The following is an 18,015-nucleotide window of genomic DNA, read 5'->3' on the forward strand; positions in this document are numbered from 1 at the left end:
AGTAATCAGAGCAAAGGGTGGCTCATGAAAATACTTACTTACTCAAGAAAATAAAGAAAATGCATTGAAGGAGAAGGTGTGTCCTAACTTTTGGCCTGTACTGTATATATGTAAATATTAGGGGTGTAACAATACGTGTATTTGTATTGAACTATTTCGGTACGGGGGTTTGGTGCGGAGGAGTACCGAACGAGTTCCACACGAACATATGAAGTAGCCGCCTATGCTAATGTCTTAACAAGCTGCTCCGCTCCGTTCTGCCTCTGTCTCTGTCTGTACAGAGCACCCTGCATTGTCCCTCCCACACAACCATCTGATTGGTTACAACCGTAGCGGTAACAAGCCAATCAGCAGTGCGTACTCAGAGCGCATGTAGTCAGCGCTTCAGCGTCGAGCAGATATGTGTTTAGCAGGGGAGCAACGGACTCTCCCCAAATTATACTAAACACTTCCAAGTCAACTACTTTCTAAACATCACTATGAGCCCGTTGATCTTCTAGAAACAAACTGAAGCTCAAGTCACTCGCAGTCCTGCATTTAGGTGAAGGCTAGTTAGCTTTTAGCGTAACGTTAGCTCATTTTGCGGTGTGTGTGTGTGAGTGTGTGTAACGGACAGTGTTGATTGAGGTGTGTTGAAGCAGCAAAAAAGGACTTTATTTTAAATGAAGAGTTTATGTCTCTGATAGTGTATATAATAATGTAAGTGCATCATAAAGCCCACATGAACTCCATGGTGTTCAGGGATGAATAGTCTTTCCTATTGCTATTGTACTATATTTTCAGCTATAGTTACATTAATCATTAGTAATGTAGCAGCCTAGTTTTGAATGGCAGGGTCCCTGCTATCACATGTTGATACAAATATAACATTTACATAATAAAAATCAACTACAGACTTCCCAATGCTGTAATAAATTAAGCATGATGAATTGACTTGAAACTGTTTAATGTTGCAATTTTTATATGTAGAAGAAAAGTTGTGTCATTTTATTTAATCGAAGCAACAACTTGAGGCAGTTTAATGTGGATTAACGTGGGCAGAATTATTTTAGTGTTCCCAATGTTAAAAGTATCAAGCCATTGTTTACAAATTTGGTAAACAAATAACCAAAAAATCTATATTTTGTTGTTTTCTTACTGTACCGAAAATTAACTGAACCGTGACCTCTAAACCGAGGTACGTACCGAACCAACATTTTTGTGTACAGTTACACCCGTATGAAATAAATATATATATTTTTCTTTTTTTTTCTTTTATTAAATTATGAACCAATTTAGAATTTTGGATATGAATCGATTTTTTTGTGAATCAATATAGAATTTTACCATTGATTAAATCTTAAAATTTTAGCGATTTACTAGATTGTATGTTTAATAGGGATGTAACGGTTTAAAATTTCACGGTAAGATATTATTGCAATAGATGTCCCAAAAAAAGCTTGGTAAAAATGCCAGAGTGTGTAAAATGACGTGGCAGGAATGTTCAGGATAAAACAAACTTACTGTAATTGAGCACTAACAGTGTTAAATGTTTTAGTCATATTTATTACTACAAAAAAGTATTTCTAAGTGCAAATAATTGTGTTGGAACATCTACTGTTTCAAGCAAGTATTTACAAGAATAACTTAGAGTTGATGTCTTTAAACGGACAATGTAAACATCCAGTGTATCAAGTGTAAAATAATAATGTATAGTTTAGTGTCTTTCAACTTTTACATTATGGGAAGCAGTTTCCTTTGCAGTGATAGTTTTTTATATAAGTCTAGAAAATATTGTTTCTCAGAAAAGTAAACTAACGATATAACGTTTAATAATGTAAATACCTCTTGAACCAATGTTTGGTCCCAGCGAAGCTAAATATAATTTCTGTCCTGCCCTGCTTTACGTCCGAGTGCAGTTGGAATAGGCTCCACCGCCCCATGACGGTGAAAAATAGATGGATGGATTGAGGATGTATAAAATACCTTTTTAATTTACTTTTATTTCCCGCGTTGACATTTTTTTTTGTAATTTCCCACTGTGTGGTGCGCCGTGACAAGCTGGCTCTGCGTTGCCTTGGAAATGCCCGCAACAAAAGTGTTGCGCTTTGCTTTGCAGAACACAGACTCTTTCTTCCGCCAAATAATTTATGTTTTGGCTCGTTTGTCTGTTTTTTAGCAACATAATCAGTTATGGACAGTGTCAATGTCCAAAAACAATGTCATCTACAACGACTACGAACACACTTGACTTCCTGCTTACGGCGTTCAACGTCCCCATCTTGCCATTTCAGGATTCCTGGAAGATTCTGGGAGATGTAGTTTATTTACAGACCCAGCCAAGGCTAAAACGCTGGAAGAAAACTACACACTAAGTTTTTGTGTGATATCGTCATCGGTATAATTGAGTGGACTTTGAAAGCGAAATACCGCTGTATTTATAATACCGTTACGTCGCAAATTTTAAATCTTATGATCGTATGATGCATTGGTGCCTAATAGAGGTGTGAGGATTGATCGATAAATTAATATATCGATTTATATTCATAAATTTCAAGTATATCGATCTGTGCTCTGCAGGTTTGCCTTCCAAGAGATAGGTATCGATCCAATATCGTTTTAAAAGAAAATCAGTCTATTTCATCGATGCTAGAAAAAGGAAAACTTTGGATTTAGGAACGGCAAACTATATGAAGTTTAGCACTTTTAATAATAAAGAGGTTAAACATTCACCGTGGCGTCAAAAAAAGAAAAATTGCAAATATCTACGGTGATCAAGAAAGGTCATAACAAACGCAAACGCCACAAAACAGTAGTGTAAAATCTGTGATGGTGTGGCAGAATGAACAGAGTACCGCGAGCGTTTGGCGTCTGTTTGTTGAGTGTAATTGTGAGCAACTCTTGTAAATGTGCGTTTTGACTCCCTGAGTTTGTTACCGCTTATTAAGAAAGCTTCTGAGAGTTTCTCTGTTTCTTTCCTTCTGCACTGACAATATCAACTTTCAGCTACAGTACGATTGCAAAAGCCACGACAAATACAAACGCCACAACACAATGCTAAAGGCGCAACACAACTTTAAACCACAAAAGACGCAGCCGACACAATGGAAGTGCCATCGGTGTATGTTACCAGGACACACAGACTCCTGTAACACAAGAAGTCATTGGGTGAGAAAGAAAGAAAAAGAAGAGATGGATTGTTGAATTTTTCATTTTCTTGTTTGTATCCATAATCCAATTCCCGTACAAGACATATCCGAAATATCGCAAACTTCACCCCTGCAGTGTCTGGTATCCCACCATTTATTTCAGTAACACTGCTTGATTTTTTTGATAAAAAGTTACTTAATCAATTTCAACTCACTGAATCGTTTTGGATCGTATTGTTCTAAAAGAATAATATCGTCCCTGAATCGTATCGGCAACCACAAATATCAAATCAAATCGTTGTTATAACAAATCTTTACACCTTGAGTCCCCAATATTTTGTGTGTGTGTATGTATGTGAAAATTGATGGTGCTTGAACTGATTTAGACCAAGATTTGCGGGTGTACTTGATCGTTCTTTTTTTTTTTTTTAACACAACTTCAGCTCACACTGCACATGTTAGCTCGCTAGCACGCCAACAATCTTACTGAGTTAGGGCTACACTCTCCAGATGTCCGACATTCCCCTGCTTTAAATGATCCCGTAACACAGATGTAACGTCATAAAAAGCAAGATTTGCTTTGCAAAATGAGCAAGGTATTCATGTTTTTAACAAGGATAGGATGAAATGTTGCCACACTTAACATATTTTCACCTGCGATGTTGCAAGTGGTGGCGCTGATTCGTGGTCCTCTGGGAAAAAAAACAAGCGATGCCGTCACAACTATTGTCGACAAATGAATTTTGTTGGCGACAATTTTTTGACGTTCACAATTTCTTGCACTCCCAATTCATATAATAGACAGCAGTTTGTTAACCAATCAGAAGCGAGCTAACCTGATTGACAGCAGCTGGAGGTGTGTGTCATTGACCATGTAAATAGAGCCGAGTGTGCTAAGATAAGTTCATCAAAGATGAACAAGTTCATGGCAGTGATCCAGTCCTCGAATGAACACTTTTGGCTTTCTTCTCCTGGCAGGCAAAGCGGGCGAGCCGGTCTTCTCTCCAGGTCACAGCGGCTCTCTGACGACGTCGCCCGTCACACTGCCACCGCTTCGCAACAATAACCTCAACCCGGTATGGTCTAAAAGACAAGTTGTTGACTTGTGTGCGTGTTAGCCTGCTGTTAGCTTGCTGGGAAGCGTGAGCTTTAACCACGCTGCTAATAATAGCAGCAGCTGACACACACACACACACACACACACACACACACACACACACACACAGTTTTGAAGGCAGCCAACAGGCAAAGAAAGACCTGAAATGCATGCTGTTATCTAAGAGGAGCCAGGTGTGCTCATCGCCATAGCAACAGGGAGTGACTCACAGCTCGAAAGCAGGCGAATGACATGCAGGCTTCTGTTCATACGTAAATGTTTGTCTTCTCTTAGGGAGGCACTAAAGCCGCCATGTCGGATGCTGTCCCGCAGTCGCAGGTCCACATTACGCAGCTGTTTGACGAGAACACCAACAAGCGTCCGGTTCTGACCTCCCAACCTAACGGCCTGGCTCCCCTAAGCTCCTCGCGGCCGGGCCTGCCTGTGCCGGACCGCCAGGCGATGGCCTCTGAGGCTTCGCACCACGGCCGACAAGGCGTGTCCTCGCACAAGTCTACTGACAGTAAGCCAAAGCCCACCCCACTAACGCCAGAGCAGGCCATGAAGCAGTTTATGCCCAAGATGTCAACATTTGAACACCATGAGGTTTTCAACTATCCTGAGGGTGAGGTCACGGGGTCAGGCGGGTGAGGGAGTCACTCGGGGTCAAGAAACCAATGGACATTGTTTGCTTGTCCCCTGCAGTGTATTTTATTGGTCCCAACGCCAAGAAGAGGTCCGGCGTGATGGGAGGTGCCAACAACGCGGGCTACGATGATGAGCAGGGCTCCTATATCCACGTGCCACATGACCACATCGCTTACCGCTATGAAGTCCTCAAAGTGATTGGAAAGGGCAGCTTTGGGCAGGTAACGATTTACTCAATTTCAATTGTGTCAGTGCAGCATGTTGACACTTTATTCTATTTGCTGTGCAGCTTTCCTCTTCCTTGTTTTACACGATTGTTGTTCACGTCATCTTCAGGTGGTGAAAGCGTTTGACCACAAGTCGCAGACACACGTGGCTCTGAAGATGGTCCGCAACGAGAAACGTTTCCATCGGCAGGCGGCGGAGGAGATCCGCATCCTGGAGCACCTGAGGAAGCAGGACAAAGACTCCACCATGAACGTCATCCACATGCTGGAGAACTTCACCTTCCGCAACCACATCTGCATGACGTTTGAGTTGCTAAGCATGAACCTGTACGAGTTGATCAAGAAGAACAAGTTCCAGGGCTTCAGTCTTCCTCTGGTCAGGAGGTTTGCGCACTCCATCCTGCAGTGTCTGGACTCACTGCACAAAAACCGTATAATCCATTGCGACCTCAAGCCGGAGAACATCTTACTCAAGCAGCAGGGTCGCAGCGGCATCAAGGTAATGCCGCACCTGACAACATGTCCTCCTCATCCACTCGGGGAACTTTAAGTGTGTGTGTTTTTAGGTCATAGATTTTGGTTCCAGTTGTTATGAGCATCAGAGAGTTTACACCTACATCCAATCTAGGTTCTACCGGGCACCAGAGGTCATTCTAGGTAAGATTGGTCAAATGACCTGATGTTTGAAGCTGACTGTTTACACGCAGTGCTCTTGCTGTGCCAGGGTCAAGGTACGGGATGCCCATCGACATGTGGTCTCTGGGCTGCATCCTGGCTGAGCTGCTGACCGGATGTCCGCTGTTGCCGGGCGAAGATGAAGGAGATCAGCTGGCCTGCATCATGGAGCTCCTAGGAATGCCCAGCCAGAAGATCCTTGATGGCTCCAAACGTGCCAAGAACTTTGTGTCGTCCAAAGGTTACCCACGCTACTGCACCGTGACCACGCTGCCCGACGGAACGGCCGCGCTCAACGGCGGGCGCTCACGTCGCGGGAAGTTACGAGGCCCGCCGTGCAGCAAAGGTTGGAGCGCGGCCCTGAAGGGCTGCGACGACACGCTTTTTCTGGACTTCCTCAAACAATGTCTGGAGTGGGACCCCGCACTTAGGATGACCCCGAGCCAGGCATTGCGCCACCCCTGGCTGAGGAGGCGCCTCCCCAAACCACCCACAGGGACCACAGGGGAAAAGACCTCTTCGTCCAAACGGCCCACCGCTGACTCTGCCATCTCCTCTATGTCCAAATTCACTGCCAGCTCATCCTCCACCACCACGTCGTCGTCCGCCAAAGCCAGGACTAACCTGGCGCCTATCACGGACGCCAACGGGAACATCCAAGCTCGGACGGTTTTGCCCAAACTGGTCAGCTGAAAGTGACCGCGCCCCTCTGGCTGGCGGCTGGAACTTGCAGGTTTGTTGACGTCGAGCTGGTTGGGGTGCGTTATGCAAGTGGTGCGTTCAGGCTCCTCCAGTTAGCAGTGCGGGAAAAAGTCTTTTTTGACAATCAAACCCAATTTGATGGTGCTGACTGAGGGAACATGTTCTTTGAGCACATTATTTATACCTGGAATCTACAATTAGACACCAAAAATCTTTTTTCTACATCTTTAGAAAGTGCTCATAGAATGGCTTGACGTTGCTATGTAGCCACTAGCATACAAAACATGTCAAGCGGGCCATCAAGCTATTAGCAGTGTGTAGCTGGCGAGCCAAGTGCTTGACGAGCAAGCAGTCGTTTGACGGGAGAATCCGGCAGACTTGACAGACAAGTCTCACTAAATATGAAGAACTTTTTATCTGGGGATTGTTTTCCGTTTGCACGATCAAGAAGCTGAGTCATGTTGGCTCCCAGCAGCAGTCCTGCTCGTTAATCCATGTGATTAGCGTTACGGTGATGCTAACACTTCATTCTGGACTCATTTTCACTCACACCCAAGTACGTTTATGCTAGCAACGTAACATTTCATTCATCCTTGCTAATTGTGCTTTTAGCAAAAAGAAGGCTTTTTTTTTTTTTAAATATCTTTAAAGACGAGTCTCACTCTGAGGACCTCATACCTAGCTAAACAAGCCCTTCGATCTTTAAATGTGATGTTTATTTATGAATATTTATTATGAAGATATGTGCAGAAAAATACTTGAATGTGTGTGTGTGTGCGCGTTCCCTCACAGAATGGAACGTACACTGCAATTTGGCTGCGCCCACTAGCTAATGGCAATGATATGAGGATGGTGAGGATAAAGAGAAATGTAGCACAGAGGGAAGTGATCCTGTCAAACACGCCTTAGGACAACCCCCATCCCCTCCTGAGCCAAGACAGTGATGACGGGCGTGTGAGGGTGTTTTACTAAAAAGATGATTTTATAGGTTTTTTTTTTCTAGTGAGATGGATGGATGCTGACAGTTGCAACTTTTGTGCCTTTAGGATCTCCTTGCCATGCCATGTACACACACGTGTACACACACACATTCATAGTGTCTCTTGTCACCAAGGCTCTTGCTTCGTGCCAAGCCTAACCTCTGACGACAATATTTCCAGAGCATGAAAGACAAAGCCACTTTGGCGATTTGTTGTACTTTTCAAAAAGGACTTTGGTGAATGAATGATTAGCATCCCAGTGTTGTGTGTGCGTGTGTGTGTGCACGTTCTCGTGAAAGGCGGGGTTGTCCAGCCCAGTTTGCAGAGACATATCAGCCACCTGATGTCACTCGTCGCCAACAGAAAAAGATGGCTGACGCCTGCTGATGACAGGGCTATGCTAACACTAGCCAATTGATGGCTAGCATCCAAATGCTAGCTCGTTTTTTTATTCGTGAGGCTAACTCAAGCCTACTGCTAACAGACTGCTAGTAGCACGTAGCAAGTTTTAAATCGCTAATTGTGCTGAGCCTTGTACACAAGTGCTCCAGCAAGCTGTTAGCTCCACGTATGTACCTCAAACTGCTCAGTTATAATGTTGAAATGAACACACAGGGCATTTGGTTCATTCTACCAAAGTGCATTCCTTTACAATGCTAGCACCTAGCTAGCTGCTCAAAGCGATGGACAGAACCATGGAAAGTTGACAGGAAGTGTAAAAAGACAAGTTGATTATTGTTAAAGGCTGCAGTCATTACAATACTGACCTCTTACGAGCATATCAAATGCAAAATTTGTTCTGCTCATAAGAGTCTGCTGCAGCTCGCTTCAAAGAGAAGGACGGAGGTTAGCCACTGTTAGCGTGACGCTGCGCTGTATTTTTGTAACTTTTTTGTCACTTGGGTTTTTATTGTGGATTTGATCTGTTTGTATGTCATGTGGAAAAATGTTTGTATCAATGTTTGGGTTGAATGCTGCAGCCACTTTTACAATGTACTGTACAGAACACACCTTTTCTAGTGAGCCTTTGTTCAATTTTATCGTGGTGAAAAAAATTAACATTATTAATAAAACTTTTATTGACCACATGCAATCACTTCGCCTGTTTGCAGTTCAATATCTTGCAATTAAAGGCATACTGAAATGAGATTTTCTTATTTAAACGGGGATAGCAGGTCCATTTTATGTGTCATACTTGATCATTTCGCGATATTCCCATATTTTTGCTGAAAGGATTTAGTAGAGAACATCGATGATAAAGTTCGCAACTTTTGGTCGCTAATAAAAAAGCCTTGCCTTCACCGGAAGTAGCAGACGATGTGCATGTGACGTCACCGGTGTGAGGGCTCCTCACATCCTAACATTGTTTATAATCATAGCCTCAAGCAGCAAGAGCTATTCGGACCAAGAAAGCGACGATTTCCCCATTAATTTGAGCGAGGATGAAAGATTCGTGGATAAGGAAAGTTAGAGTGAAGCACAAAAAAAAAAGCGACGACTCCGGGCGGCAGCAGTGTGAGCGTTTCAGATGTAATTAAACATTTACTAGGATAATTCTGGAAGATCCCTTATCTGCTTATTGTTTTAATAGTGTTTTAGTGAGATTGTAAAGTTACACCTCAAAGTCGGATGGCTGCGGTGAACGCCAGTGTCTTTGATGGAAGCCTTTGAGGAGCCAAGCTCACAGCTGCCTTTTTTGACAGCTGCTGCAGGAGGAGGTCAAGTAATCCACTGATGTCTCCGGTAAGAGCCGACTTAATATCACAATTTTCCCATCCAAAAACATGCTGGTTGACATAAAGAAACATGTTCACTGACCGCTCTGTGTTAAAGCTTCACAACAAACAAAGAAACCCTGGCTGTGTTTCGGTGCTAAAGGCAGCTGCAATTCACAGCATTCTTATTAATAGTCTCCATTATTAACTGAACAAATTGCAAAAGATTAAGCAACACAGATGTCCAAATTACTGTGTAATCATGCGATGAAAAGAGACGACTTTTAGCCGTAAGTGGTGCTGGGCTAATATGTCCGCTACAATCAATAACGTCACAAGCACGCGTCATCATACCAGTCATTCTGCAACATTTTCAACAAGAAACTCTGCGGGAAATTTAATATTGTAATGTAGTAAACTAAACCGGCCGTATTGGCATGTGTTGCAATGTTAATATTTCATCATTGATACATGAACTATCAGACTGTGTGGTCGGTAGTAGTGAGTTTCAGTAGGACTTTAATTTACCTAACACAGGGGTAACCAAAGTGTGGCCCGCAGCTAATTTTCTTACGGCCTGTGGCCAAGAAAAGCTCCTTTTTTTCCTTCAAAGCTGTCGTTGCTCAAAGAATTATGATAAATAAAATCAATGTCTTTATAAATTATTGATCTATTCTAGGCTCTGATTACTTCACATTAAACATTCCACTTTGAATTTGTTTTGGGGGGGAAAATATTGCATATTTTGTATAAGAAACTACGTTTTCTTTGATAAAAAGGGCATAAAACACACAAATGAAGACAATCAATACAATAAACTTATAAACGATAGATCTGAAGTCACTCAAGAGATTTAAGAGTTAAAAGTATTTTTTAGTTGGAGTTTTTTTTTTTTTTTTTTTTTTAAATGGTCATTGCTCAACAAAAGAATTAAAATCAATGGTGTTTAAGAAATTGATTCCAATAATTTCACAATAAATATTCCACTCAGATTTTTTTTAAAAGAAAAAAATTCATATTTTTTGTTTTTGACATAAAAAGAGTTCTTTGACACAAAGGCCATAGAACAAACTTTTTTTTTTTTTTTTTACTTCATATCAACAGATAGACCTGATGTTAATCTAGAGTTTTAAGCATTGAATCCATTTTCTTTTAACAGATCTAACATATGTTTTACTTTTCTATAACAGAGACCCTTCCAAGTTCCTGGAACCAAACTTAAGGGAGGCCCTAAAGTTTACAAAAAAAAATTCAACAATTGTATAGGTTTTGAAAATGAAAAATATCACAATGGCCCCAGCATTCTTAAATTTTTCCGTGTGCGGCCCCTCAGTTGAAAAAGTTTCGACACCCCTGATCTAACACATAGCTCGGTTGGTAGAGTGGCCGTGCCAGCAACTTGAGGGTTGCAGGTACGATTCCCGCTTGTGCCATCCTAGTTACTGCCGTTGTGTCCTTGGGCAAGACACTTTACCCACCTGCCCCCAGTGCCACCCGCACTGGTTTAAATGTAACTTAGATATTGGGTGTCACTATGTAAAGCGCTTTGAGTCACTTGAGAAAAGCGCTATATAAATATAATTCACTTCACTTCATATCACTGACTGATATAGGAGCATCCTGATCGTTGTCATCACAACCACTTATGACCTGTGCTGCGGGGGTGGGTGGGCGGGCCAGATGGGACCGACACCCAGCCAGGAAGAAGCAGAGCTAGCTGTCATGGGAACCACCAATGCCACAGCATGTTACACTAGCGACTGTTACTGCCAACATTTTAAGGGATCAGTGAATGCAACATCAGCTCAGCACTTCCCCCAGACAAGTGCGTGCGGATGCATGTGTCTATTTAAAAGTGCATGTGGCTCAGCAGGAGATCATCAAGGACAAACCGGTAACTCGATAGTGACCCGCTGCAAAGGACTGTGGGTCCAAAGTTAAAGGCCTACTGAAACCCACTACTACTGACCACGCAGTCTGATAGTTTATAAATCAATGATGAAATATTAACATTGCAAAACATGCCAACACGGCCGGTTTAGTTTACTAAATTGCAATTTTAAATGTCCCGCAAAGTTTCCTGTTGAAAACGTCGCGGAATGACGTTATTGGTTGGAGCGGACATTTTATTCCAGCACCACTCACGGCTAAAAGTCGTCTGATTTAATCGCATAATTACACAGTATTTTGGACATCTGTGTTGCTGAATTTTTTGCAATTTGTTCAATTAATAATGGAGACTATAAAGCAGTGGATTGCAGCTGCCTTTAGCAACATAAACACAGCCGGTGTTTCTTTGTTTGTTGGGAAGCATTAATATGGAACAGAGCGGTCAAGCGAACATGTTTCTCTACCACATGTCAACCGGCAGGTTTCGGTGAGAAAATTGTGGTAATAAGTCGGCTCTTACCGGAGACATGAGCGGAGCTTGCGTCCTCCTGCAGCTGTCAAAGAGGCAGCTGCGACTTTCTTGGCTCCTCCACGGCTTCCATCAGAGACACTGGCGGTCACCACACCCCTCCGACTTTGAGGTATGACTTTATAATCTCACTAAAACACTAGTAACACAATAAGCAGATAAGGGATTTTCCAGAATTATCTTAGTAAATGTGTCTAATAACATCAGAATCGCTCTCACTGCCCTCGCCTTTTTTTTTTTCTTCTAGTCCTTCAGTCTCACTATCCTCATCCACGAATGTTTCAACCTCGCTCAAATTAATGGGGAAATCGTCGCTTTCTCGGTCCGAATAGCTCTTGATGCTGGAGGCTCACATTATAAACAATGTGAGGATGTGAGGAGCCCTCACACCGGTGACGTCATCGCCTGCTATTTCCGGTAAAGGCAGGTTTTTTTTATTAGCGACCAAAAGTTGCGAACTTAGTCTTTTTTTACTTTTCTAGTCCTTCACTCTCACTTTCCTCATCCACAAATCTTTCATCCTCGCTCCAATTAATGGGGAAATCGTCGCTTTCTCGGTCCGAATCCCTCTCGCTCCTGGTGGCCATGATTGTAAACAATGTTCAGATGTGAGGAGCTCCACAACCCGTGACGTCACGCGCACATCGTCTGCTACTTCCGATACAGGCAAGGCTTTTTTATTAGCACTAAAAGTTGTGAACTTTATCGTCGATGTTCTCTACTAAATCAGTTCAGCAAAAATATAGCAATATCACGGAATGATCAAGTATGAAACATAGAACGGACCTGCTATCCTTGTTTAAATAAGAAAATCTCATTTCAGTAGGCCTTTAAAGCATTATGTTGAATATCAATTTAAATAAGATTATATGGATACATCCATCCATCCATTTCCTACCGCTTGTCCAACATTGTCCTTTCTGGCATGACTTAACAATATTAACATTCGCTTAGCGAGCCAGGCTGGTCTACGCCAGCATGCTTTTTGTTGTCACCTAAGCACACAACAAGTAGCTACACCGGTCAGTGACAGCCATCTTGGACCCTTGTGTGCATGGCCTTGGTGACCAAGGATTCACACATGCTGCTTTTTATAAAAACAACTACCGTATTTCCTTGAATTGCCGCAGGGCATAAAGTATGCGCCTGCCTTGAATTACTGCCGGGTCAAACTCGCTTCCCAAAATAATTAGCGCATGCTTATTATTACTGTTGTAAGCACAATACCAATGGGAGCAATTTGCAAAATGCGCAACCGCATTTTGCAAATTTGTATAATGCGCAGTCTTTTTGCAAATTGCTTCCAGCTATATATTTGAATAATGTGTGGTGCACATTTTGCAAATCAATGGGCGCAATTTGCAAATGTGTATAATGCACATTCTTTTTGGCAATTTTGGAAATTGCTTCCAGCTATATATTGATTGTGTTGGAAGTTCTGGCTACTAACCCTAACCCTTGATGCCAGCTACGCAGTGTTGGGAGACTCTTTTGCTGTTCTTCTTCTGTTCGATGTAGCTTTCTGTGCAGGATTCCGCAAATTCTTGTTCAGCCGTCCTCAAACCATCCATTTGCACGGTCGCGCCATTTTCAAAGAAAATCTCGTCTTGCGATATGCAAATTGCTTGCGCACAATGGAAATGACGTATAATTTGCAGAGTGCGCGAGATTGGTGAAATGCTTACATTACCGCCTGGTCAAACTCGTGACGTCACGAGTGACACTTCCCCTGTCATCATTTTCAAAATGGAGGAGGCTGATTTCAATACCGGTCATTTGAACTCGCATAAAGGGAAGAAGATTAAGAGCTATTCAGTAGGATTTAAGGTCCTATCTTACATCACACTCAAATTTTTACTGCATACCTTTGGTAAATGCCGGAGTGAGAAAAGGTTTTAAAATAATAAGCGCATGCTTACTTTTACCGCATGCCTTTGGTAAGCGCAGGTGTGAGAAGAGGTTTTGAAAAAATTTGCGCCCCAGCGGCAATTCAAGGAAATACGGTATTTAAGAATATATTGTAAAGTGTTTTTCCCCTCAAACATCTATACTGTATGTGTCATAGAGATCCATCCATCCATCCATCATCTTCCGCTTATCCGAGGTCGAGTCACGGGGGCAGCAGCCTAAGCAGGGAAGCCCAGACTTCCCTCTCCCCAGCCACTTCGTCTAGCTCTTCCCAGGGGATCCCGAGGCGTTCCCAGGCCAGCCGGGAGACATAGTCTTCCCAACGTGTCCTGGGTCTTCCCCGTGGCCTCCTGCCGGCTTGACGTGCCCTAAACACATCCCTAGGGAGGCGTTCGGGTGGCATAGAGATGATATGCTATAAAAAGGGGAGAGTTACCTGTTGTAAATATGTATTGAGGGGACACTGGGGCTACTTGTTTAGCTCCGCCCCTGCTGTAATCCACCATGGCGGACTGTACTTACTAGGGGTGTGGGAAAAAATCGATTCGAATACGAATCGAATCGTTTACGTTGTGCAATTCAGAATCAATTCCCTTTTTTCTTTTTTTAAATCGATTTTTTATTTTATTTACAAATTTTATTTATTCATTCATATGTTTTTTTTATCAATCCAACAAACCACTACACAGCAATACCATAACAATGCAATCCAATTCCAAAACCAAACCTGACCCAGCAACACTCAGAACTGCAATAAACAGAGCAATTGAGAGGAGACACAAACACGACACAGAACAAACCAAAAGTAATGAAACAAAAATGAATATTATCAACAACAGTATCAATATTAATTATAATTTCAGCATAGCAGTGATTAAAAATCCCTCACTGACATTATCATTCGACATTTATAAAAATAATTAATTACGGAGTGAGAAGAGGTTTTAAAATAATTAGCGCATGCTTACTTTTACCGCATGTCTATGGTAAGCGGAGGAGTGTGAAGAGGCTTTATATAAATTAGCGCCCCGGCGGCGATTCAAGGAAATACGGTACTTCACACAAACACAATATGTCTGTGACCCGCAAGCTGTTCTAAACTGAACACACACACACACACACACACACACACACACACACACACACACACATACTTTTCCTTCCTAAAAATAAAAAAGCAAGCCACCATGGAAAGTGTCCCATGGCTAATTGGGCCACGCTGATGTGCTGCAAGGGTCGGTGAGTTCGCCACCAGTGGAAAAGTGGGTGTATGTATGTGTGTGTGTATGTATGTATGTGTGTGTGTGTGTATGTATGTATGTGTGTGTGTGGTGTCAGATGTCAGATTTGCAAGGCCAAAGGTCAGTTTATTTCCAGCCAGCATCTTCATAATGCAAGCCAACTTCATTCACCCACTCACACAGAAATAGAACCCATAAATAAGGTGGAAGTGATGTCAAATATAAGACGATGTTCAATAAATGTCAGTACTCACAACAAAGTGAAGTTTGGGTTCCCGGAAGTGACGCCTAGCAAGAAGAAGCCAGAGCCCTGGAAGAAGCCATAATACAGAGGAGTCAATCAAAGGCTGCCATCTAGCGGACAGACGTGTCATTGCAGCACTGAGTACAACACCTAAAACGCGATCATTCATCGTTACTGACGACTTTAAACACGTTTAAAATATAGTAAAAACATTAAACATAATAATAATTTTCTGTGGCGCCTTTCAAGAGACCAAAACAACGCTTTACTGGACAGACAGACATGAAAATGAAGAACAATGTGCAGACAGAAGTTATCGTCATACACTGTCAACAGTATCTCAAACTTACATCAATTTAATCCAGCTACAACTATTGTAGTGTTTAGTTGGTTCATGTGAAGTTTAATATCGGGGAAAACAGTCTTAACAACGCTCTAAAAGTACCTCTGCAATTTCATTTTCCGCCCAGCGCTGATTGGTACTTCCGCGTGTAATTTATGGCCTATTGCTCCTCCTAGCGGTGGGCGTGCAGAATGCAGTACTAAACAGTTGTTTACTGCTATGTATTGTAGCGTCCAAAAGAAGTGCACGCAAAAGTCTGACGCTCTTTTTTAATCTTTTTTTGAGCAACCTATCTAACACAGCTCAACTTATCTTGTTCCTTCCACATGCAGTGGTTCTCCACCTTTTTTCAGTGATGTACCCCCTGTGAACATGTTTTTAATTCAAGTACCCCCTAATCAGAGCAAAGCATTTTTGCTTGAAAAAAAAAGATAAAGAAGTAAAATACAGCACTATGTCATCAGTTTCTGATTTATTCAAATTGTATAACAGTGCAAAAATATTGCTCATTTGTAGTGGTCTTTCTTGAACTATTTGGAAAAAAATATATAAAAATAACAAAAAAACTTGTTGAAAAATAAACAAGTGATTCAATTATAAATAAAGATTTCTACACATAGAAGTAATCATCAACTTAAAGAGCCCTCTTTGGGGATTGTAATAGAGATCCATCTGGATTCATCAACTTCATTCTAAACATTTCTTCACAAAAAAAGAAATCTTTCACATCAATGTTTATGAAACATGTCCACAAAAAAATTTAGCTGTCAACACTGAATATTGCATTGTTGCATTTCTTTTCACAGTTTATGAACTTACATTCATATTTTGTTGAAGTATTATTCAATAAATATATTTATTTTTGAATTCTGTGATGAGGTGGCGACTTGTCCAGGGTGTACGCCACCTTCCGCCCGATTGTAGCTGAGATAGGCACCAGTGCCCCCCGCGACCCCAAAGGGAATAAGCGGTAGAAAATGGATGGATGGATGAATTTTTGAATTGTTGCTATTTTTTAGAATATTTAAAAAAATATATCTCACGTACCCCTTGGCATACCTTCAAGTACCCCCGTTTGAGAACCACTGGCCTAGTGGTTAGAGCAGGGGTCACCAACGCGGTGCCCGCGGGCTCCAGGTAGCCCGTAAGGACCAGATGAGTCGCCCACTGGCCTGTCCTAAAATAAGCTCAAATACCAGCACTTACCATTGAGCTGCCTCTATTTTTTAAATTGTACTTATTTACTAGCAAGCTGGTCTCGCTTTGCTCGACATTTTTAATTCTAAGAGAGACAAAACTCAAATAGAATTTGAAAATCCAAGAAAATATTTTAAAGACTTGATCTTCACTTGTTTAAATAAATTCATTTATTTTTTTACTTTGCTTCTTATAACTTTCAGAAAGACAATTTTAGAGAGAAAAATACAACCTTAAAAATGGTTTTAGGATTTTTAAACACATATACCTTTTAAATTCCTTTTAAGTAAATACATTGTTTTAAGTAAATACATTTTTTTATTGTAAAGAATACTGAACAATTTTAATTTAATTCTTCATTTTAGCTTCTGTTTTTTCGACGAAGAATATTTGTGAAATATGTCTTCAAACTTATTATGATTAAAATTCAAAAAAATTATTCTGGCAAATCTTGAAAATCTGTAGAATCAAAATGTAATCTTATTTCAAAGTCTTGTGAATTTCTTTTAACATTTTTGTTCTGGAAAATCTAGAAGAAATAATGATTTGTCTTTGTTAGAAATATACCTTGGTCCAATTTGTTATATATTCTAACAAAGTGCAGATTGGATTTTAACCTATTTAAAACATGTCATCAAAAATATATATTTATTGTGAGAAATCATTAAGATGATCAGTGTTTCCACAAAGATAAATATCATTAATTATTTATAAAAACATAGAATTAAAGGTAAATAGAGCAAATTGGCTATTTCTGGCAATTTATTTATGTGTGTATCAAACTGGTAGCCCTTCGCATTAATCAGTACCCAAGAAGTCGCTCTTGGTTTCAAAAAGGTTGGTGACCCCTGTGTTAGAGTGTCCGCCCTGAGATCGGTAGGTTGTGAGTTCAAATCCCGGCCGAGTCATACAAAAGACTATAAAAATGGGACCCATTACCTCCCTGCTTGGCACTCAGCATCAAGGGTTGGAATTGGGGGTTAAATCACCATAAATGATTCCCGGGCGTGGCACCGCTGCTGCCCACTGCTCCCCTCACCTCCCAGGGGGTGATCGAGGGGATGGGTCAAATGCAGAGGACAAATTTCACCACACCTAGTGTGTGCGTGTGACAATCATTGTTACTTTAACTTCAACTCATTTCCGCAACAACAACGCTTCCTCCTTCTTCGCCAATCACCTTACAGGCATGCAACGTTCACAACAATAGGAATTCTGAATATCACTCACTCCCTTTGAGCTGAAATGAAATGAATGAATGAATGAATTTTCTATGAAAGCATTCTCTCAGGAGATGTTTTACTCAAAACACTCGGTGTCAATGTTCAGAATCAAATAAAAGTTAATTCTCCATCCAATTTTCTACCGCTTGTCCCTTTTGAGGTCGCGGTGGGTGCTGGAGCCCATCTCAGCTGCAAGGCGGGGTACACCCTGGACAAGTCGCCACCTCATCGCAGGGCCAACACAGATAGACAGACAACATTCACACTCA

The 18,015-nt window shown here is 41.5% G+C and overlaps 2 protein-coding genes across 6 annotated transcripts in view; one reads left to right on the forward strand and one right to left on the reverse strand.

Moving 5' to 3' along the window:
- dyrk2 (dual-specificity tyrosine-(Y)-phosphorylation regulated kinase 2) overlaps positions 1–8,466 on the forward strand; it is a 16,802-nt gene extending 8,336 nt beyond the window's left edge. Inside the window, exons 2-7 of the mRNA XM_061914424.1 lie at positions 4,107–4,204; positions 4,519–4,849; positions 4,930–5,093; positions 5,209–5,598; positions 5,666–5,756; positions 5,824–8,466. Of these exons, the coding sequence (XP_061770408.1) occupies positions 4,107–4,204; positions 4,519–4,849; positions 4,930–5,093; positions 5,209–5,598; positions 5,666–5,756; positions 5,824–6,467 (1,718 nt within the window). The 3' untranslated portion in view covers positions 6,468–8,466. The remainder of the gene's footprint in view (positions 1–4,106; positions 4,205–4,518; positions 4,850–4,929; positions 5,094–5,208; positions 5,599–5,665; positions 5,757–5,823) is intronic.
- LOC133561161 (F-box only protein 15-like) overlaps positions 1–15,510 on the reverse strand; it is a 40,670-nt gene extending 25,160 nt beyond the window's left edge. For 2 of the 5 annotated variants that reach the window (XM_061914426.1, XM_061914425.1), the window contains exon 1: positions 3,965–4,287. In XM_061914426.1, the coding sequence (XP_061770410.1) occupies positions 3,965–4,055 (91 nt within the window). In that variant the 5' untranslated portion in view covers positions 4,056–4,287. Of the gene's footprint in view, positions 1–3,782; positions 3,821–3,964; positions 4,288–14,993; positions 15,050–15,333 lie in introns of those variants that run through there. The other 3 variants (XM_061914430.1, XM_061914429.1, XM_061914427.1) reach the window with 3 other exon arrangements.
- Between the last annotated feature and the right edge of the window lie 2,505 nt (positions 15,511–18,015).

The sequence above is a fragment of the Nerophis ophidion genome, linkage group LG10, assembly GCF_033978795.1.
Source record: "Nerophis ophidion isolate RoL-2023_Sa linkage group LG10, RoL_Noph_v1.0, whole genome shotgun sequence".
In the NCBI taxonomy this organism is placed as follows: Eukaryota; Metazoa; Chordata; class Actinopteri; order Syngnathiformes; family Syngnathidae; genus Nerophis; species Nerophis ophidion.